Genomic DNA, 19,636 nt, shown 5'->3' on the forward strand with positions numbered 1-19,636 from the left:
GGGGGGGTTAGACATGGGAAATGGAATTTTAGTCTCATTCCTTGTTTGGTGCTTGATGAGAATTCTTAGGAAGAATTTGAGTGTGGGTTCAGACATAAAAAAGAATCTCCTTTGCACATTATTTGGCCTAACTAAACATGGTAAGAGAATAACAGAGACCCATGTGTCTTATGTCGCATCCATGGGCAGACCCTTAATCATCGTCGTACTTCGCCGGTAGATATTGGAGGGATGGCAGTGCCATGTGCGTGATACAGATCTGTGGCACTATATGCAGTTATCTTATCATTGGCGACACCCACACAACACACATTCAGAACACGAATTATGTATCTACTTAGGGCTCCTTGGCACGCTCCATGTAGACTGCAGTCCGGGTTGTGTCAACAACCAGGAGAAAAATTGAAGCTCCGGGGTCATGAGATCATCGGGTTGTGGAGCTTGGGAGTGCACATTGCGTGACCATTGACCACTCACTCCAAGCCTGAAAAAATGACTGATCTAGCCACAACGTGCAATACGGAAGAATTGAAGGTATAAAAACAAGAATACTAACCTCTATTTGATGCACTTCAGTCGATAAGCCACAATGGGCCGGCTTAGTAAGGAAATCAACAATTTTCCTCTTGAACATTAGGGAAAGCATATCTAGGATTGACTTCCCCTCGAAGAAGGTGGCCTGGATCTCCCTAGTGACGTCGTCCTGACCGCCGTATTGGTGCATAGGGTGAGCTTGGCCTTGGAGTGGTTGGATACCTCGACGGGGGGCTTGATGCATCACCCTTCACTCCAACCAGTGTCAGGAAAGCTCGGGCCAACATTCACACATATTTTTTGAGCTTGGCCACTTTAGTTGTGTCTTCCGACATGTGCTTTTGGCTCCAGGAATTTCTCTTGGCCGGCGGAACCGAGGTGAAAGCTGTGACAATACCGCCCTGAGGTGGATCTCTTGACTGTACATCCGGGATATAAAACCACCCCTCCCTCCACTTTTTTGTCTCTGCAAAGTCACTATTGGTGGAAATATGCCCTAGAGGCAATAATAAAGTGGTTATTATTATATTTCATTAATCATGATAAAGGTTTATTATTCATGCTATAATTGTATTGACCGGAAACTTAAATACATGTGTGGATACATAAACAAATACAATGTCCCTAGTGAGCCTCTACTAGACTAGCTCGTTGATGAAAAGATGGTTAAGGTTTCCTAACCATAGTCATGTGTTGTCACTTCATAACGATATCACATCATTAGGAGAATGATGTAATGGACAAGACCCATCCGTTAGCATAACATATGATCGTTCAGTTTATTGCTACTGCTTTCTTAATGTCAAATACATATTCTTTCGACCATGAGGTCATGCTACTCCCGGATACCGGAGGAATACCTTGTGTGCTATCAAATGTCACAACGTAATTGGGTGATCATAAAGGTGCTCTACAGGTATCTCCGAAGGTGTCTGTTGAGTTGGCTTGGATCGAGATTGGGATTTGTCACTCCGTGTGACGGAGAGGTATCTCTGGGCCCTCTCGGTAATACATCATCACAAGAAGCTTGGAAGCAAAGTAACTAAGGAGTTAGTTACAAGATGATGTATTACGGAAAGAGTAAAGAGACTTGACGGCAACGAGATTGAACTAGGTATGGAGATACCGACGATCGAATCTCGGGCAAGTAACATACCGACAGATAAAGGGAACTACGTATGTTGTCATAAAGGTTCGACCGATAAAGATCTTCGTAGAATGTGTAGGGACCAATATGGGCATCCAGGGCTCGCTATTGGTTATTGACCGAAGAAGCGTCTCGGTCATGTCTACATCATTCTCGAACCCATAGGGTCCGCTGAAGGAAATATGCCCTAGAGGCAATAATAAAGTTATTATTTATTTCCTTATATCATGATAAATGTTTATTATTCATGCTAGAATGGTATTAACCGGAAACATAATACTTGTGTGAATACATAGACAAACAGAGTGTCACTAGTATGCCTCTACTTGACTAGCTCGTTGATCAAAGATGGTTATGTTTCCTTGCCATAGACATGAGTTGTCATTTGATTAATGGGATCACATCATTAGGAGAATGATGTGATTGACTTGACCCACTCCGTTAGCTTAGCACTCGATCGTTTAGTATGTTGCTATTGCTTTCTTCATGACTTATACATGTTCCTATGACTATGAGATTATGCAACTCCCGTTTACCGGAGGAACACTTTGTGTACTACCAAACGTCACAACGTAACTGGGTGATTATAAAGGTGCTCTACAGGTGTCTCCGAAGGTACTTGTCGGGTTGGTGTATTTCGAGATTAGGATTTGTCACTCCGATTGTCGGAGAGGTATCTCTGGGCCCTCTCGGTAATGCACATCACTTAAGCCTTGCAAGCATTGCAACTAATGAGTTAGTTGTGGGATGATGTATTACAGAACGAGTAAAGAGACTTGCCGGTAACGAGATTGAACTAGGTATTGAGATACCGACGAACGAATCTCGGGCAAGTAACATACCGATGACAAAGGGAACAACGTATGTTGTTATGCGGTCTGACCGGTAAAGATCTTCATAGAATATGTGGGAGCCAATACGAGCATCCAGGTTCCGCTATTGGTTATTGACCGGAGACGTGTCTCGGTCATGTCTACATAGTTCTCGAACCCGTAGGGTCCGCACGCTTAACGTTTCGACGACAATTATATTATGAGTTTATATGTTTTGATGTACCGAAGGTTGTTCGGAGTCCCGGATGTGATCACGGACATGACGAGGAGTCTCAAAATTGTCGAGACATGAAGATTGATATATTGGATGACTATATTCGGACACCGGAATGGTTCCGGGGGTTATCGGATATATACCGGAGTACCGGGGGGTTACCGGAACCCCCCCGGAGGCTATTGGGCCTCATGGGCCCAATTGGTGGAAGAGGAGAGGAGGCCAGGCAGCCGCGCGCCCCTCCCCCCCAAGTCCGAATTGGACAAGGAGGGGGGGCGGCGCCTCCCCCTTTCCTTCCCCCCTCTCTCCTTCCCTCTCCTCTCCTAGTCCAACAAGGAAGGGAGGGAGTCCTACTCCCGGTGGGAGTAGGACTCCTCCTGGCGCACCTCCTCCTGGCCGGCCGCACCTCCCCCCTTGCTCCTTTATATACGGGGGCAGGGGGGCACCCTAGAGACACAACAATTGACCGCTTGATCTTTTAGCCGTGTGCGGTGCCCCCCTCCACCATAGTCCACCTCGATAATACTGTAGCGGTGCTTAGGCGAGAACATCATCATAGTCACCACGCCGTCGTGCTGACGAAACTCTCCCTCAACACTCGGCTGGATCGGAGTTCGAGGGACGTCATCGGGCCGAACGTGTGCTGAACTCGGAGGTGCCGTGCGTTCGGTATACGACTACATCAACCGCGTTGTGCTAACGCTTCCGCTTTCGGTCTACGAGGGTACGTAGACAACACTCTCCCCTCTCGTTGCTATGCATCACCATGATCTTGCGTGTGCGTAGGATTTTTTTTGAAATTACTACGTTCCCCAACAGTGGCATCCGAGCCTGGTTTTATGCGTTGATGTTATATGCACGAGTAGAACACAAGTGAGTTGTGGGTGATATAAGTCATACTGCTTACCAGCATGTCATACTTTGGTTCGGCGGTATTGTTGGATGAAGCGGCCCGGACCGACATTAGGCGTACACTTACGCGAGACTGGTTCTACCGACGTGCTTTCCACACAGGTGGCTGGCAGGTGTCAGTTTCTCCAACTTTAGTTGAACCGAGTGTGGCTACGCCCGGTCCTTGCGAAGGTTAAAACAGCACCAACTTGACAAACTATCGTTGTGGTTTTGACGCGTAGGTAAGAACGGTTCTTGCTAAGCCCGTAGCAGCCACGTAAAATTTGCAACAACAAAGTAGAGGGCGTCTAACTTGTTTTTGCAGGGCATGTTGTGATGTGATATGGTCAAGACATGATGCTAAATTTTATTATATGAGATGATCATGTTTTGTAACCGAGTTATTGGCAACTGGCAGGAGCCATATGGTTGTCGCTTTATTGTATGCAATGCAATCGCCCTGTAATGCTTTACTTTATCACTAAGCGGTAGCGATAGTCGTAGAAGCATAAGATTGGCGAGACGACAACGATGCTACGATGAAGATCAAGGTGTCGCGCCGGTGACGATGGTGATCATGACGGTGCTTCGGAGATGGAGATCACAAGCACAAGATGATGATGGCCATATCATATCACTTATATTGATTGCATGTGATGTTTATCTTTTATGCATCTTATCTTGCTTTGATTGACGGTAGCTTTATAAGATGACCCCTCACTAAATTATCAAAGTATAAGTGTTCTCCCTGAGTATGCACCGTTGCGAAAGTTCTTCGTGCTGAGACACCACGTGATGATCGGGTGTGATAGGCTCTACGTTCAAATACAACGGGTGCAAAACAGTTACACACGCGGAATACTCAGGTTAAGATTGACGAGCCTAGCATATAACAGATATGGCCTCGGAACACGGAGACCGAAAGGTCGAGCATGAATCATATAGTAGATATGATCAACATAGTGATGTTCACCGTTGAAACTACTCCATCTCACGTGATGATCGGACATGGTTTAGTTGATATGGATCACGTGATCACTTAGAGGATTAGAGGGATGTCTATCTAAGTGGGAGTTCTTAAGTAATATGATTAATTAAACTTAAATTTATCATGAACTTAGTACCTGATAGTATCTTGCTTGTCTATGTTGATTGTAGATAGATGGCCCGTGCTGTTGTTTCGTTGAATTTTAATGCGTTCCTTGAGAAAGCAAAGTTGAAAGATGATGCTAGCAATTACACGGACTGGGTCCGTAACTTGAGGATTATCCTCATTGCTGCACAGAAGAATTACGTCCTGGAAGCACCGCTGGGTGCCAGGCCTGCTGCCGATGCAACTGACGACGTTAAGAACGTCTGGCAGAGCAAAGCTGATGACTACTCGATAGTTTAATGTGCCATGCTTTACGGCTTAGAACCGGGACTTCAACGACGTTTTGAACGTCATGGAGCATATGAGATGTTCCAGGAGTTGAAGTTAATATTTCAAGAAAATGTCCGAATTGAGAGATATGAAGTCTCCAATAAGTTCTACAGTTGCAAGATGGAGGAGAATAGTTCTGTCAGTGAGCATATAATCAAAATGCCTGGGTATAATAATCACTTGATTCAACTGGGAGTTAATCTTCCGGATGATAGCGTCATTGACAGAATTCTCCAATCACTGCCACCAAGCTACAAGAGCTTCGTGATGAACTATAACATGCAAGGGATGGATAAGACGATTCCCGAGCTCTTCGCAATGCTAAAGGCTGCGGAGGTAGAAATCAAGAAGGAGCATCAAGTGTTGATGGTCAATAAGACCACCAGTTTCAAGAAAAATGGCAAAGGGAAGAAGAAGGGGAACTTCAAGAAGAACAGCAAGCAAGTTGCTGCTCAGGAGAAGAAACCCAAGTCTGGACCTAAGCTTGAGACTGAGTGCTTCTACTGCAAGCAGACTGGTCACTGGAAGCGGAACTGCCCCAAGTATTTGGCAGATAAGAAGGATGGCAAGGTGAACAAAGGTATATGTGATATACATGTTATTGATGTGTACCTTACTAATGCTCGCAGTAGCACCTGGGTATTTGATACTGGTTCTGTTGCTAATATTTGCAACTCGAAACAGGGGCTACGGATTAAGCGAAGATTGGCTAAGGACGAGGTGACGATGCGCGTGGGAAATGGTTCCAAAGTCGATGTGATCGCGGTCGGCATGCTACCTCTACATCTACCTTCGGGATTAGTTTTAGACCTAAATAATTGTTATTTGGTGCCAGCGTTAAGCATGAACATTATATCTGGATCTTGTTTGATGCGAGACGGTTATTCATTTAAATCAGAGAATAATGGTTGTTCTATTTATATGAATACTATCTTTTATGGTCATGCACCCTTGAAGAGTGGTCTATTTTTGTTGAAGCTCGATATTAGTGATACACATATTCATAATATTGAAGCCAAAAGATGGAGAGTTGATAATGATAGTGCAATTTATTTGTGGCACTGCCGTTTAGGTCATATCAGTGTAAAGCGCATGAAGAAACTCCATACTGATGGACTTTTGGAACCACTTGATTATGAATCACTTGGTACTTGCGAACCGTGCCTCATGGGCAAGATGACTAAAACGTCGTTCTCCGGAACTATGGAGAGAGCAACAGATTTGTTGGAAATCATACATACAGATGTATGTGGTCCGATGAATGTTGAGGCTCGTGACGGATATCGTTATTTTCTCACCTTCACAGACGATTTAAGCAGATATGGGTATATCTACTTAATGAAACATAAGTTTGAAACATTTGAAAAGTTCAAAGAATTTCAGAGTGAAGTTGAAAATCATCGTAACAAGAAAATAAAGTTTCTACGATCTGATCGTGGAGGAGAATATTTGAGTTATGAGTTTGGTCTTCATTTGAAACAATGCGGAATAGTTTCGCAACTCACGCCACCCGGAACACCACAGCGTAATGGTGTGTCCGAACGTCGTAATCGTACTCTACTAGATATGGTGCGATCTATGATGTCTCTTACTGATTTACCGCTATCGTTTTGGGGTTATGCTTTAGAGACGGTCGCATTCACGTTAAATAGGGCACCATCAAAATCCGTTGAGACGACGCCTTATGAACTGTGGTTTGCCAAGAAACCAAAGTTGTCATTTCTTAAAGTTTGGGGCTGCGATGCTTATGTGAAAAAGCTTCAACCTGATAAGCTCGAACCCAAATCGGAGAAATGTGTCTTCATAGGATACCCAAAGGAGACTGTTGGGTACACCTTCTATCACAGATCCGAAGGCAAGACTTTTGTTGCTAAATTTGGAATCTTTCTGGAGAAGGAGTTTCTCTCGAAAGAAGTGAGTGGGAGGAAAGTAGAACTTGATGAGGTAATTGTACCTTCTCCCTTATTGAAAAGTAGTTCATCGCAGAAACTGGTTTCTGTGACGCCTACACCAATTAGTGAGGAAGTTAATGATGATGATCATGGAACTTCAGATCAAGTTGTTACTGAACCTCGTAGGTCAACCAGAGTAAGATCCGCACCAGAGTGGTACGGTAATCCTGTTCTGGAGGTTGTGCTACTAGACCATGACGAACCTATGAACTATGAAGAAGCGATGGTGAGCCCAGATTCTGCGAAATGGCTTGAGACCATGAAATCTGAGATGAGATCCATGTATAAGAACAAAGTGTGGACTTTGGTTGACTTGCCCGATGATCGGCAAGCAATTGAGAATAAATGGATCTTCAAGAAGAAGACTGACACTGACGATAATGTTACTGTCTATAAAGCTCGACTTGTTGCAAAAGGTTTTCGACAAGTTCAAGGGATTGACTACGATGAGACCTTCTCACCCGTAGCGATGCTTAAGTCTGTCCGAATCATGTTAGCAATTGCCGCATTTTATGATTATGAAATTTGGCAAATGGATGTCAAGACTGCATTCCTGAATGGATTTCTGGAAGAAGAGTTGTATATGATGCAGCCGGAAGGTTTTGTCGATCCAAAGGGAGCTAACAAAGTGTGCAAGCTCCAGCGATCTATTTATGGACTGGTGCAAGCCTCTCGGAGTTGGAATAAACGCTTTGATAGTGTGATCAAAGCATTTGGTTTTGTACAGACTTTTGGAGAAGCCTGTATTTACAAGAAAGTGAGTGGGAGCTCTGTAGCATTTCTAATATTATATGTGGATGACATATTGCTGATTGGAAATGATATAGAATTTCTGAATAGCATAAAGGGATACTTGAATAAGAGTTTTTCAATGAAAGACCTCGGTGAAGCTACGTATATATTGGGCATCAAGATGTATAGAGATAGATCAAGACACTTAATTGGACTTTCACAAAGCACATACCTTGACAAAGTTTTAAAGAAGTTCAAAATGGATCAAGCAAAGAAAGGGTTCTTGCCTGTGTTACAAGGTGTGAAGTTGAGTAAGACTCAATGCCCGACCACTGCAGAAGATAGAGAGAAGATGAAAGATGTTCCCTATGCTTCAGCCATAGGCTCTATCATGTATGCAATGTTGTGTACCAGACCTGATGTGTGCCTTGCTATAAGTTTAGCAGGGAGGTACCAAAGTAATCCAGGAGTGGATCACTGGACAGCGGTCAAGAACATCCTGAAATACCTGAAAAGGACTAAGGATATGTTTCTCATTTATGGAGGTGACAAAGAGCTCATCGTAAATGGTTACGTTGATGCAAGCTTTGACACTGATCCGGACGATTCTAAATCGCAAACCGGATACGTGTTTACATTGAACGGTGGAGCTGTCAGTTGGTGCAGTTCTAAACAAAGCGTCGTGGCGGGATCTACATGTGAAGCGGAGTATATAGCTGCTTCGGAAGCAGCAAATGAATGAGTCTGGATGAAGGAGTTCATATCCGATCTAGGTGTCATACCTAGTGCATCGGGTCCAATGAAAATCTTTTGTGACAATACTGGTGCAATTGCCTTGGCGAAGGAATCCAGATTTCACAAGAGAACCAAGCACATCAAGAGACGCTTCAATTCCATCGGGGATTTAGTCCAGGTGGGAGACATAGAAATTTTCAAGATACATACGGATCTGAATGTTGCAGACCCATTGACTAAGCCTCTTCCACGAGCAAAACATGATCAACACTAAGGCTCCATGGGTGTTAGAATCATTACTGTGTAATCTAGATTATTGACTCTAGTGCAAGTGGGAGACTGAAGGAAATATGCCCTAGAGGCAATAATAAAGTTATTATTTATTTCCTTATATCATGATAAATGTTTATTATTCATGCTAGAATGGTATTAACCGGAAACATAATACTTGTGTGAATACATAGACAAACAGAGTGTCACTAGTATGCCTCTACTTGACTAGCTCGTTGATCAAAGATGGTTATGTTTCCTTGCCATAGACATGAGTTGTCATTTGATTAACGGGATCACATCATTAGGAGAATGATGTGATTGACTTGACCCATTCTGTTTATTGCTTTCTTCATGACTTATACATGTTCCTATGACTATGAGATTATGCAACTCCCGTTTACCGGAGGAACACTTTGTGTACTACCAAACGTCACAACGTAACTGGGTGATTATAAAGGTGCTCTACAGGTGTCTCCAAAGGTACTTGTCGGGTTGGTGTATTTCGAGATTAGGATTTGTCACTCCGATTGTCGGAGAGGTATCTCTGGGCCCTCTCGGTAATGCACATCACTTAAGCCTTGCAAGCATTGCAACTAATGAGTTAGTTGTGGGATGATGTATTACGGAACGAGTAAAGAGACTTGCCGGTAACGAGATTGAACTAGGTATTGAGATACCGACGATCGAATCTCGGGCAAGTAACATACCGATGACAAAGGGAACAACGTATGTTGTTATGCGGTCTGACCGATAAAGATCTTCGTAGAATATGTGGGAGCCAATATGAGCATCCAGGTTCCGCTATTGGTTATTGACCGGAGACGTGTCTCGGTCATGTCTACATAGTTCTCGAACCCGTAGGGTCCGCACGCTTAACGTTTCGATGACAGTTATATTATGAGTTTATATGTTTTGATGTACCGAAGGTTGTTCGGAGTCCCGGATGTGATCACGAACATGACGAGGAGTCTCGAAATGGTCGAGACATGAAGATTGATATATTGGATGACTATATTCGGACACCGGAATGGTTCCGGGGGTTATCGGATATATACCGGAGTACCGGGGGGTTACCGGAACCCCCCGGAGGCTATTGGGCCTCATGGGCCCAATTGGTGGAAGAGGAGAGGAGGCCAAGGGGCAGCCGCGTGCCCCTCCCCCCAAGTCCGAATTGGACAAGGAGGGGGGGGGGGGGGCGGCGCCCCCCCTTTCCTTTCCCCCTCTCTCCTTCCCTCTCCTCTCCTAGTCCAACAAGGAAGGGAGGGAGTCCTACTCCCGGTGGGAGTAGGACTCCTCCTGGCGCGCCTCCTCCTGGCCGGCCGCACCTCCCCCTTGCTCCTTTATATACGGGGGCAGGGGGCAGCCTAGAGACACAACAATTGATCGCTTGATCTTTTAGCCGTGTGCGGTGCCCCCTCCACCATAGTCCACCTCGATAATACTGTAGCGGTGCTTAGGCGAAGCCCTGCGTCGGTAGAACATCATCATCGTCACCACGCCGTCGTGCTGATGAAACTCTCCCTCAACAGTCGGCTGGATCGGAGTTCGAGGGACGTCATCGGGCTGAACGTGTGCTGAACTCGGAGGTGCCGTGCGTTCGGTACTTGATCGGTCGGATCGTGAAGACGTACGACTACATCAACCGCGTTGTGCTAACGCTTCCGCTTTCGGTCTACGAGGGTACGTAGACAACACTCTCCCCTCTCGTTGCTATGCATCACCATGATCTTGCGTGTGCGTAGGATTTTTTTTGAAATTACTACGTTCCCCAACATCCGCACGCTTAACGTTCGTTGATGATATAATATTATATGAGTTATGTATGTTGGTGATCAAATGTTGTTCAGAATCCCGGATGAGATCACAGACATGACAAGGAGCTCTAGAACGGTATAGAGGTAAAGATTGATATATAGGATGATATGGTTGAGCCAAGGGGTAAGGCCCACGGGGCTTTAGGTCGATGCAAAAGGAAGTTTTGCGGAGGTTAGGGACCAGACCCCAGGGACCTTGGCGTCTGGCTCTATGCCAGACGCCGAGGCCCATGGCGTCTAGGCCAGACACCGAGGACAGCGGCGTCTGGTACTAGAAACCGAGAAGGACTCTTCCTTGCGTTCCAAACCAACTTTGATGAGGCTCTTTCTCTCAAGAAACGACCCGAGGGCTCAACATATAAATAGAGGAGCAGGGCTAGCCCCTGGGGGACACCACGATTCACCAAGCCGTGTGCCGACGCCCCCTCTCCCTCTAGTTCCTCCTCTGTCCACGTCCGTTGTGCTTGGCGAAGCCCCGCGGATAGTTTCACCACCACCGTCACCACGCCGTCGTGCTGCCGGAACTCATCTACTACTTCGCCTCTCTTGCTGGATTGAGAAGGCGAGGACGTCATCGAGCTGAACGTGTGCTGAACACGGAGGTGCCGTACGTTCGGTACTTGATCGGGACGGATCGTGAAGGTGTACGACTACACCAACCGCGTTGATAAACGCTTCCGCTTAGCGATCTACAAGGGTATGTAGATGCTCTCCCGTCTCGTAGCTATGCATCTCCATGGATAGATCTTGCGTGTGCGTAGATTTTTTTTTGTTTTTCATGCAACGTTCCCCAACAACTGTCTAGGTTCTCAGATCCAAACTTCTTGTAGATGGAAATCCCTCCACACTCACAAGTTTCATTCACATTATTTTAGAGTTTGACTTGGAAGTATTTTATCCAAAGGCCAAAGTAAGGCTCAATGCCCAGGAAACACCCACAAAGTGTGATGAAACAAGTGATGTGCAGGATAGAGTTGGGGTGAGATGATGCAACTGGAGGCTGTAAAAATGGAGGAGGCCGGGATTTTTTTGAATGAATCGTATAAATCAGTCCATGGAGGAGAAAGGGGATGAGTCGCTCATATCTCCGCGGGCTTAGGCATGGTATTTGCGGTGAGGACGTCGTCCTTGGTGAACGAGGAATCATGGTACCCGGTTGCGGAAGATAACCAGTCTACACAATGCTGCAGTGCAGGCTCCGCGGCGTTGGAAGGTATCCACTTGCCCTTGGTCAGCGAAGGGGTCCTTGGCCTAGCCTTGCCGCTCTTCCCTGCGCCGGGGGCCTTGCCTCCCTTCATCGGATGAGGCTGGGCTGGTTTGGGGCCCATGACGATCGATGCGCGGAGCATGTGGTGGAGCAGCAACAATGGAAGCAAAGGGCGAGAGGAAGAAGATGACTGCGCGAGGGAAAATGAGAAGAAGTGTCGTTCCCCTTGGCATATCCTCAAGTATCCTAGATGGGAGGTGGAATGACGACAACAAATTTCTGCCACGCGGCAGCAAATCCCTTTGGTTTCCCACTAACATTGTTAAAGGCATGCGAGAATCGAGAATATGCTGTTAAGAGGCGCACGCCTGCCTGAATTGATTAAACGTGGCACAGGTGGGGCCTCAATCCACTGACGCACGTCACCTTGACCAACGGTCATCATGACCATATGTCCGGCTCGACCGACTAGAGAAGCATCTGGTCCGGTGCGGTGCGGCCATGATTGGTTCGATTAAGATTCATGAAGTGCTGCGTGGGAATTTTGGGCCATGGAGGCCGTCTTGGCGGGAAGGCCTTCCACTACAATAGACTTAGTTCATCAATAATTCAAGACCGAACGAAGCCTTTCTCTCGACAGGTGGGCCGACTTCAGGGAACATGGTGGCTGTATCAGGTCGGTGGCAGGACTTCACTTTCAGGAGAGCTTTGAAGAACCAATTTTTACCTCGTTGAGCAGATGAAGATGACGTTCAAGATCGATATCAACCAGGAAGCAACCAAGCTCGAAGACCGTTTCAGGGGTTTACTGACGGTGTTACGGCCCAGAGGTGCCTCACCATGCTGGTAGTCGACCCAAGTAGGCCGCTCCGAGGACCCTTAGGTTGGTTTCAGCCCTGGCCATCATGCCACCCATGGGCTCTGTAGGACAATTTTGGAAGCCTTGTTGTACAAGACAAGGAAGCTGGATCCGTGGCGGACTCCCCTCCACCAACGTAGCCCACTAGAACCATGTAACCCTAGGGGTTCCAGTATCTTATATAAGCCGGGGCCAAGCTAGTCGGTCTTACATTGAGATCAATCCCTTGATTGTACCTTATACTTTGTACACCCTATTGCAGTAGAAACACGAGCAGGAGTATGATATTCCGGTCTCTTGTTTCCCCTTCAATTTATTCACCTAGTCGGGATACCCTATCGGGTGATCTGCCCAATTCTACTTTGACAACCGGGTAGATGTTGAGTACGTGAAATTTGAAGGACGTGGGGATGAGAGATGTAGGATGATTACATAAAACTAATGGCTATTTTTAATGGACCATCAGATTAATGGTTAAATATTCCTAATTAATGTAGGATTTCTAGCTATTATTCTATTTTGATCGGTACTGTACGTACTTCTAGTATTATATAATAGATAGACAGCTCTTATATTTCTTTAGAGAGGGAGTACATTCTAATATGGACTTTTACTCTTATTTCTTCTCTTCAAGGCATGAAGAATTTCAAAATTCAACTTTTACCATAAATTAGATTAATAGTACATATTTTATAAATGACAGACTCAGTGCATAGAAGCTCCCACACAAAGTGGGGTCTGGGGAGGGATTAAGAACCTAGTCTTACCCCTGCAAAGTGTAATGCAGAGAGGCTGGTTTGAACCCAGGACCTTTTGGCACAAGTGGGGAGGACTTCACCACTGCGCTAGGCCTGTCCTCTTAATAGTACATATTTTATGTGACTTAAAAATCACATCATTAGTAACTTCTATAGAATACAAATCCAACGTTACGCATAAGCTTTTTTCAACGAAGTACAATCAAAATCGCTCACATACACTCACCTCTATGAATGCACGCAAGTACACCCTATCCCTATGAGTACCTCCGAGAGACTGAGCCGGCATTAACATTTTGAGATTTTATGAAGTTGCCATAAAGGCCTCACAATCAAGGGGAACAAACATCATTGAAAGCCTGAAATAAATTCAGGAGAATGCGAGAACCAATGTAAGTCTAGGACGTGAACCCCGGTGGGCTAAAGATACCACTGTCCCTCTAACCATTCAACCACATGTTGATTCACTATCATTAATAACTTCTTTCGAATACAAATTCAATGGTACGTATAATCTCTTTCACATATAATTAACCACCCTTAGTTAGCCTAATTTATGGTCAATGTTTAATTTTGAAATGCATGCACACCTTATTTATTGGAATGGAGGGAGTATTAGCTAAGAATAAAAATAGCATACACGAGGTTTCGAAATTTATTTCGATAAAAATACGATAATCTGGGAACTAGCTAGGTACAGATCATATAAAGTACTTCACGATGAATCTAGACTAAATTTCACAAGACGGTATCGGTATCAACTTTTGTACGATTAACACAACTCTTGACCGCCCGCCCGTATGTTTGAAAAAACATCATCGATCATACGTAAACCAGCTGTAGAAATCCCGGCCATCAGCATGTACGTCCGTCCCTCTCGAGCAAAGCTACGTCTACGGGCAGTTCTTACTTACCGTTTAAGCTGATGTGGCAGGAATTGATAGGAAAAGGAAGGGAAAGGGGCCCACCCAGTAAAAATCAGGCAGCTGAGGTTGGAGAGGCCCGTAGGCAATTGTTGTAGGTAGGTGTAGCATTTTGGTTCTTTCTTTATCTTCGTCTAGTTTCTTGTTCTTTCTTCTTCCTTCCGTTTCCCTTGTGAGTCTGCGAAGCCTCCGCGGGACTAGATACAAATGGCGAGGCAGCCGCGGAAGGATACTACAAAGCACGCGCGAGAGGGAGAGACGACAGTAAGGATATTCACGATGACGACGAGGAGGAGGAGACGAGACGACAGACGCAGCGCCCTCGTTGCCTCCGTCTGCCTCTTCCTCATCGTTCTTCTACCCTCTGCCGCTTCCTTGTCGTCGTCGTCCTCTTCCTCCAGCTCCAGCTTCAGCTCCCCTCAGCAGCAGAGCAAGATTATCACCCACCTCCCTGGCTTCGACGGCCCCCTCCCCTTCCAGCTCCAAACGGGGTACGTACTACCTTACCTCTGGCTTTCTCCACTTGACAAAGTGATTGATTTATCTCTCGTGTGACTTGCATGTATCGCATCACGTCGCAGGTATGTCGAGGTGGACGAGAGCAATGGCGTCCGCCTCTTCTACTACTTCATCCGGTCGGAGAGGGACCCGGCGCAGGACCCCGTCATGATCTGGCTGACTGGTGGGCCAGGGTGCTCCGCCTTCTCCGGCCTTGTCTATGAGATCGGTAGGTAACCGAACTCTTCAGCTCCAGAACCATCTGCTCGTCTCCATGCGTCTTCTTTTTCTCTTCCATTTTTTGGGACCGTGCATCTGTATATATCTCAATCAAACTTTCCTATGTATCCACGACAACTGCAACTACTACTACTCGGTGTGGCTTTGTCCGCATGCCTTCTGCGCGGAAAATATCACGTGCTCCCGCACTTTAAATGCTCCCATGCTCCAAATTTCTAAAAACTAAATTTGAATGTTTCAAAAATAATTTTCTTTTGGAAGATGGTAGCATGGGAGCATTTGAGTGATGGGAGCACTGGGTATGCACTATCTTCTACATGTCTCGAAGCAAATCTACTTGTACTACTTTTTGATGGAGAGTTGAACATTTTGCAAAGACAATGTACTCATGTAGCACTAGCCAAAAATTGCGCAAAACATGCATACACCTTTAATATATTAAGGTCTCAACAATCAAGTACGTGCAGGCCCTCTGAGTTTCGACCGTCGCACCGACGTCAACGGCTTTCCTAAGTTGCTCTACAAACCAGACTCATGGACCAAGGCAGGTTTCAATCTCAGATCCTTTTTCATTCTTACCATTTTCATGATTCTGAGTCGAACATGGATCCCTCTGTCCCCCAGGTGAGCAATATCATCTTCATCGATTCCCCCGTTGGAACCGGCTTCTCATACTCCAAAACAGAGCAAGGATACAAATCAAGCGATACCCAAGTCGTCACCCAAATTGTCATCTTCATCAGAAAGGTCCCACTTCCTCCTCAAATCACCCAACCACCACTAGTACTAATTAATTGCAAATGCTTATTGTTCTTGCATGTACGTGTTGCAGTGGTTTGATGAGCACCCAGAGTTCTTGTCGAATCCTTTTTACGTTGCCGGTGATTCCTACTGTGGTATTACTGTGCCAGGCATCACCCTTGGAATAGCTAAAGGTAACTTTTATACATGCACAAGTTCTTCTCACCTCCATACATATTTCATTTTCTTGTCTGAACAACTGGATGTATAACTTCTCCTAGGGATAGAAGATGGCAGCGGATCAGCTCTCAGTCTAAAGGTTTGAAGCCAATAGAGTGCAACTACCATGTTATGTATATGGTTTTTTTTCTGGCCCGCCTGTAGTACACAATTTTCAAATTTGGATTAGTTTGAACTTTTTCTCTCAATTTGGAGATGGTCCAGGCCGGCATTTGCCCACTGTAGTTCCTAAAAAAGCTATACTATTTTGAACTATTTTCGTCTCAATTTTGAAATGGCTCAGGCCAGCAATTGCCAGCCGTAGTTTCCTCAAAACAAAGTTAGATTAGTTTGAACTTTTTTCCTCTCAAATTGGCAATGGTTCTGGCGGCATTTGCGCACCGTAGTTCCCTAAAAAAAAGTTTGATTAGTTTCTTTCTTCCCTGCTAATTTGGCATATTATGACCAGGGCTACCTTGTGGGGAATCCAGTCACAGCTTATTGGTACTATGATAATCCAGCTAAAATTCCATTTGCACACGGAAAAGGTCTCATATCTGACGAAATGTACCAGGTACCATCTTTTTTTTTGAAAGAGAACTTGCTACTTGCATCCATGCGTGACCCCTCATCTATTAAGTCAGTTTTTTTATAGAAAATCTACCGCAAAAAGGTTGTACCTTTATGTTTGTCTTTGCAGTTTACTTTATTACTATTTCGTGTCTTGATTATTTCCAGGCGTACAAGGAGAGCTGCAGTGCATGGGAATTCAGCCAGGAGTGCACAGAAAGTCACGCTGCCATCGACGAGGTATCCAATTCTTTTGCAAAGCGAAGTTTTGCCTTTCATTTCTGCCATTTAGTGAGTCAGTATCAGCCAAGTTGTATTTTTGTCAAGTGTGTCAAGGACATATGCCCAAACCACATCCTGGAGCCCCTGTGCGCTTTCGCGAGCCCGCGTCCATGCAATCTGAAACTGAATTCAAGCGCACGAGAGATGCTCCAGCTGCAGGAGGACTACACTGCCAGGGCTGGGCTTCAGCTGTCTGAGATTTCTACAGAGTGTAGAGTTAGTAACAAATCAAACAGTGCTTCCAAATTTGCAGCACAATGTTTTCTTATCTGAGAGTACTTCATATTTCATTGCAGACGGCGGAATATGCGATGTCCATGACATGGGCAAACAATGACACTGTCAGAGAGGCTCTTGGTATCCACAAGGTAATTGACGACTGAATGAAGCTGTCTGTGTTGGACACTCAGTTGCTGCTTTATGCATGTTTGGTGTGGATGATCATCATATTCTAAATACATTGCAGGGAACGGTTCCTTCATGGCTAAGATGCAACTTCGATATACGGTACACCAACGATATTTTCAGTTCGGTGGAGCACCATCTGGATGTGACCACCAGAGGCTACAGGAGCCTGATCTACAGCGGCGATCATGACATGATTGTACCTTCCATCGGCACGCAGGCCTGGATCAAGTCTCTCAACTTCTCCGTTGTGGATGAGTGGAGACCGTGGTATGTCGATGCACAAGTTGCAGGGTGAGGACTGATTTGTCCGTCATATGGGTGTTGCAACTGAATAGGACGAGATTTGTTCTGATGGTTGCTCACAAGCGGTTTTTCCTCATGTGCAGATATACAAGGTCTTACTCGAATAACCTTACCTTCGCAACTGTCAAGGTAGGCCCTCGATGTGTTCTCTTTGCTACAGCAAATAATAAATGTATAATAGTAATATTTTTGTTTGCGAAATAGGGCGGTGGACATACTGCTCCGGAGTACATGCCAAAGCAATGCCTTGCTATGTTTGGAAGGTGGCTTTCTGGTGAGCCTCTTTGATGGTGTACATTGCAGCATCCGGTGGTGGTTGCTATGTCCATCACACTGTAATTGCATTGTGTTAGTTGTGCCTTGGAGCTATAGCAATAGTTGTTAAAGCTTGATTCGCAGATGCAAATTATTGTTCTGTTCAATGTATCAATGTATGGAAAAATAACAAAATGAGGGAATGTTTGCTGGTGGAAAGAAAAAAAAGCAGAAAAAGGTTGGTGGGTGTGCTTCGGTACACCCCCTTTATGATGATATTATATAGCAGTACAAACAAAAAACTATAGATCAACCGATATCTATCTGCCTCCGTAGATAAGACTCCATCCAACGACCGTAATCCATTTGCATCCCACATGTATTAAGTAATAAAACATATCATTGCATTAATAATAATATTCCTCTCACCCCGCGCTCATTATGGGGACAACGAGTCATCAATAATTTATCCTTGGTGAGGTAAATTCGTCTAAGTCCTGTCTCTCGTACAATCACCGAAAGTATTTCACAAATAAGTATCTAGTAAATGTGCACTCTAGATATCTCGACAAAGTTATAGCAAAAAAAGGATATCTCGACAAAGATAACTAAGGATACATAGACACGACCATATACATATACCTAGATATCACTATTAAGACAAAATAATTTTAAGTCATGTGATTTTTCTTTCTTTCATAATTTAGAGGGAAATTTAGTTTTACCAAAATTTTGAGGTGTAGTGCTTTAAAATGAAAAACAATCGGCTTCACTTCCCATTAAAATATTATCTTAATTTTCTACAAGTATTTTTGTCATTATTAATGTTAGCCACATTATTATGTAGTTAATTTTGCCAAATGTAATACGTAAATGTACACTATTTGAGATATTATATCAATAGAATATAGTACATGACTAATCTAAAGTCTATTAGAAAGAAAATAATAATTACAATTCTCTACTTTAAAGAGTAGAATTTTGAGTTGGTTAACGTGATGTATTACCCATCTAATAAGATAATCTCATATCCGTTGAGAATCTTGACTAACATGTGTGCTGGTTGACTTTTTCCAACGGCAAGTACAATATTTTGCGGAATGATATATTTAGGGAGGTTGACTGTGCAATTTTAGATGAGCTAAACTTGTTATACTCCATGAAGAAACTGGATCTTGGATCTTGAGTTGAAAGAGGTCCAAAGAAGAAAAAATGATGGAGAGCGAGCATTACTGAAAAACTGTGTTTTAAGTTGAAAACGAGCTTCGAGCAGGAGTGGTGGAGGAGGACGGACACTGTGCGCGTGTCGAGGCGCATGTTGATGTTGTTCAGGATGGCGCAGCTCATCGGCACGCCGAACTGCATCTCGTACATGGCCGGCACGTTCGGTAGCAACACGTACGCCAAGGTTAATATCTCCACGCGATCGTTAAGTACTTATACTACCTTAACTATGCCAGCTTCATCACCATGGCTGACACCTGCAACAACTATGCCACCACAGTCATTTCGATGGGCAGTTGTTCTGATCATTCCCTTATCAGTTCATGCACTTTGTTATGCATGTAAATTTCATAGATGTGTTAGCTATATGTTGTGTGTCGTACTTGCATGACTAGCTACAACTCGTGATTAATATTGCTAGCACAATTTTCATGATAATAATCTGGATTAAATCTATTAAAAATGTACTAATGATTCCAACATGTTGTTTTGATTTTTTTTAAATAAAGAGAGGCCCTCTCCGATTTCCATTAATTGAAACCACATTGTTTGTTAATCTACCAGAACTAACATAAAATATAACAATGACGCATGACCTAAT

At 44.5% G+C, this 19,636-nt stretch overlaps 1 protein-coding gene across 1 annotated transcript; it reads left to right on the forward strand.

Moving 5' to 3' along the window:
• Positions 1 to 14,455: 14,455 nt before the first annotated feature.
• On the forward strand, positions 14,456 to 18,097 carry LOC109751773 (serine carboxypeptidase-like 2). The gene is made up of 13 exons (XM_020310663.4): positions 14,456 to 14,786; positions 14,877 to 15,022; positions 15,501 to 15,577; positions 15,658 to 15,780; positions 15,866 to 15,968; positions 16,056 to 16,093; positions 16,463 to 16,567; positions 16,732 to 16,803; positions 16,891 to 17,061; positions 17,142 to 17,213; positions 17,312 to 17,544; positions 17,640 to 17,685; positions 17,761 to 18,097. The coding sequence occupies exons 1-13, from the start codon at positions 14,503 to 14,505 to the stop codon at positions 17,842 to 17,844; spliced, it is 1,554 nt and encodes a 517-aa protein (XP_020166252.1). The 5' UTR covers positions 14,456 to 14,502; the 3' UTR covers positions 17,845 to 18,097.
• The last annotated feature ends 1,539 nt before the right edge of the window (positions 18,098 to 19,636 follow it).

This window comes from Aegilops tauschii, chromosome 5 (assembly GCF_002575655.3).
Source record: "Aegilops tauschii subsp. strangulata cultivar AL8/78 chromosome 5, Aet v6.0, whole genome shotgun sequence".
Classification (NCBI taxonomy): domain Eukaryota; kingdom Viridiplantae; phylum Streptophyta; class Magnoliopsida; order Poales; family Poaceae; genus Aegilops; species Aegilops tauschii.